At 27.9% G+C, this 3908-nt stretch overlaps 1 protein-coding gene across 1 annotated transcript; it reads right to left on the bottom strand.

Annotated features, from left to right (window-relative positions):
- Positions 1 to 254: 254 nt before the first annotated feature.
- On the bottom strand, positions 255 to 3571 carry LOC131929337 (uncharacterized; the record flags this gene model as incomplete). The annotated part of the gene is given in 3 exon segments (XM_059285445.1): positions 255 to 905; positions 2905 to 3109; positions 3498 to 3571. Coding segments are annotated over 3 exon segments (390 nt in total), but the record flags the coding sequence as incomplete, so codon positions are not given.
- Between the last annotated feature and the right edge of the window lie 337 nt (positions 3572 to 3908).

The raw sequence follows: 3908 nt of genomic DNA, 5'->3' as shown, positions 1-3908 counted from the left end.
AATTCCAACACAACGTAAGCATTTAATACACCATCATTTACAATAAATAGAAACGAGAACATTGTTCTTCTTAATTGGATATTTTTAGGACACCACAATTAATAATACACACATTCGCTCTCGATCTTTTTTGTAAAAACATGTATATATATATTTATATATATATATACATGTATATATATATATATATATATATATATATATATATATATATATATATATATATATATATATATATATATATATATATATATATATATATACTTGTATTTGTAATTGCATTTGAAATGGAATTTGCATCTTTATTTATGTATGTTTTTTATAAAATGTGTGTAAGTATTTAGATTGAAAATACCAACCTTTTTATTCCAAAACACCAAAGACATTAAAATGTAAAAGTATTGTTAAAAAATCTTAACAGCATTGTTAAACAAAACAAAAATTGCGGTTAACATAAAATATAATAGCATCATGATAGTTTACGAATTACATTCAGCTATCCACAAGATAATGTAATCAGCCATAACTTGGTTTTTCCTTTTTGACTAAAGTATACTCATTAATAGTTAAATGCATAATAATTATTAATTTTAGTTAATTTTTTAAAAAAAATATTCGTATATGTGTTTAATATTAAACCTAATGTTTCAAAATTTTACTTGTATCTTTGGTTAACATTTTCTAACCTTATGTTATTTATAGTATTAAAGAATATGATAAGCTATTGACTCTAGTAGCTGCAGACAAAAGCATGTTCCAGATAAAATTTGCAAAAAAATAAATAAGAAAAAGTATTAAGTCATATACATTTTGTTCACAATGGGAATACTGTTCCAGTAGAGAAATAAGTTTTGACAGAGTTCGACATCCTGCTTATGGTACTTATGCATGCCGTTTACATTGATCTGAGAAATATATATGCAAACAGGCTTAACAATACGTGGTTCATTGTGTTAACGTAAAATATTCCAGGCATATTGCAGTTTGTCTACATACTACTTGTTTTTTTTAACCACATGTTTTTTTTTTCTTTATTGCTTTATAAATGATTGTGTGATGTTATTCCTCGATTATAGTATGATTTTAATTTAATCAACACAACGATGAATATTGTTTTCTATAGGGGTTGGTAGTAGGTCACCAACTTCTTATACTAGCCAGCAAGTGTTTTTCAAATAAATTGTGAATATGTTTATTAAATCGGTAAAAAATAAGTTACTTACGTTATTGTTAAGTTATTTAAAATCGTAAAAACTGATAATGATACATTGAGGATTCACCTGACCCTCTCTAACGAGATTTCAAATTTTAAGTAAGAGAAGCAAAGAGACTTACAAGCTCTATAGCAAAAATAGTCCTATCAATGATCCCAAGTATGATAAAAATGTAACAAGCACACATATTTTATGTACATATTTAATATCTGTCTAATAACTTCTTTTTCTTCGTTGTCGTTGTTCTGAATATTATTTATATTGGTTGAATTAAACAACAAGACATACGTATTGGACGAAGTGGAAAGCGGTCCCCAAATGTACAGGCTCCATTAACCATTTTTAATATGTGCATATTTAATAAGAGTAAATTTAATAGTGCCTAATAAGAGCTAATTTAATATGGGTAAATTTAAAATGTGCACATTTGATTTCTCCATATTTAATCAGTGTTAGTTATTTAGTGTTATTTCAATTCGTATATTTATTATATGCTTATTTAACATGCGCATATTTAATATGTCCAATTTTAATATGTGCCTGAATAGTATGTGCATATTTGATCTGTGAATATTTAGTGTGTATATTTACATGCTGATATTTTATATGTGCCTGATAAATGCCGTATGTGACTAATTATGTGAATATTTAACATGATCTAATGAATGTATTCATTTTAAAGATCACACATTTTTGAATTAATAATTTTCATGTTCTGTATGTTTATATGAAATTTAAAACACTGAAACGCACGTGTAAGGTTATTGATAAATAATGCTATTCGTTTAGTTGATTTTTTTTATTAACAGCAACCCCCTTCCCTCCCTGAATCGTTTTCTCTATTGTAAGAACAATTTACACCATATTCGAACATCGACCTGCATAACATGTTTGCCAATAAGAAAAACTGTTTTGAAACATCCGTTAATTTATAATAATTATTAATTTGATGTCAACATTGAGTATATTGATTTATTGTCATAAAAATCGACACAATTAATTTTAAAAATATATTATACGAGCTGACCTGCGGCGTATCGTAAGTCACTATTTTGTTGTTTTATTTTCTACTTGTAAGTACTTCATAGTTAGTGAATTCGACACTATCCTCCTTCAATCCCCTCCCCCACCACCGTGAAAGTTACCGTCCGTGACGACATTTTACGAATAAAAAGAACAAGCAGAACTTCTTACCTCTCCATACTTTCAAGTAGTTTAAAAGCTAAATTATCTATCTACCCCTAATAGTCGTTACTAACTCGACCCGGGTCTACGATTGTAAACATTCGGGGTAAAACTTAGCTCACCAGACTGGTGGGGGTGGGGTGGTAACTGTATGCCTAGAGAGCAGGGGAGTAACGGTGTGCGTTTTCGTGGTGTCTCGCATGGTCACCATGAAGAGAATTATATATATATATATATATATATATTTACAAAAGCTCGGCATATATAATTTTAAAATCAAGCTAAATTACGACGCAATATCATCTAATAGCATTCTGATTATATCAAAGTAAATGCAAGCGCTAATTGTTCGTACTATTTTCATATTTCCGATAAAGTTAAATTTTATGTTATATATGCCTCATTAAATGGGCATTATACATCCCATTTTATCCTCATATACTGACGCCACAGAAACAGATTAACTCTACCTCACCCGCCCAAGGGGTCACACATGCAACATTACCTCGATTAAATCAGGTCCAATGGTCCAAACCGTCTTAAATGCTTCATTGAGTTTAAAATGAAAGTCGGTAAAATATGAAGCTTCTCTTAGAAATAGTCCTCCCTGCTTTGATGTAACAGTAACCGTGTTATTATTAAAGAAAACGTCGAGCTGGGCGCTAATGTTGTATGATTTTGCGCTTCCGCATCTCAGCTCAAAATTGAACCTGAAATTATTTTAAAATTATCATTGGAATAACATAGTTTTATATCTTAGCCTATATATTTTAATAGGCGCTATGTTATACAAATCACGTGATTTAGATTCGTCTTCCTCTGTTGTTTACATGCATGCTGTTAATATTTCTATAGTAAATATAGTACATATATAAATATATATATATATATATATATACATATATATATATATATATATATATATATATATATATATATATACATATATATATACATATATATATATATATATATATATATATATATATATATATATATATATATATATATATATATATATATATATTTATATACCTTCATATATAATAAAATAAGACAGATATAGATATAGATAAATAGGTAGATAATAATACGCACCATTTATTCGTGGGTGTTGCATCCACTATTATTTTTGCCTCCGAAGAAAACACATTCACTGGTATGAAGACCTTCTATTTATTGAAATAATAATAATAATCATAAAGCGAAAGTGATCTCCCCTAAACTTTCTCGAATATTCTTATATAACACGACGCGGATGGCATCTCGGGATATAGGCATGATTTTAATACTTTTTTTTTAATTTCTTAAACTTTTAAAAATAGAATAGAATCTCTTAGGAAAAAAAATTAATCACCAGGTGAACGGCAAAAAATGTATATAATAATGCGGAATAGTATTAGTACTTATAAAATCATATGTTTTTCTAGGAATACGAAACAGCGTAAAGTACTACTTCCGGTCAACAGATATTATTCAAAAATCCAAAGAAGGCAGAAAATGATATAT

The sequence above is a fragment of the Physella acuta genome, unplaced genomic scaffold (assembly GCF_028476545.2).
Source record: "Physella acuta isolate Inbredline_101_S28 unplaced genomic scaffold, ASM2847654v3 ptg001617l, whole genome shotgun sequence".
Classification (NCBI taxonomy): domain Eukaryota; kingdom Metazoa; phylum Mollusca; class Gastropoda; family Physidae; genus Physella; species Physella acuta.
This window is presented reverse-complemented; position numbering and strand designations above follow the sequence as displayed.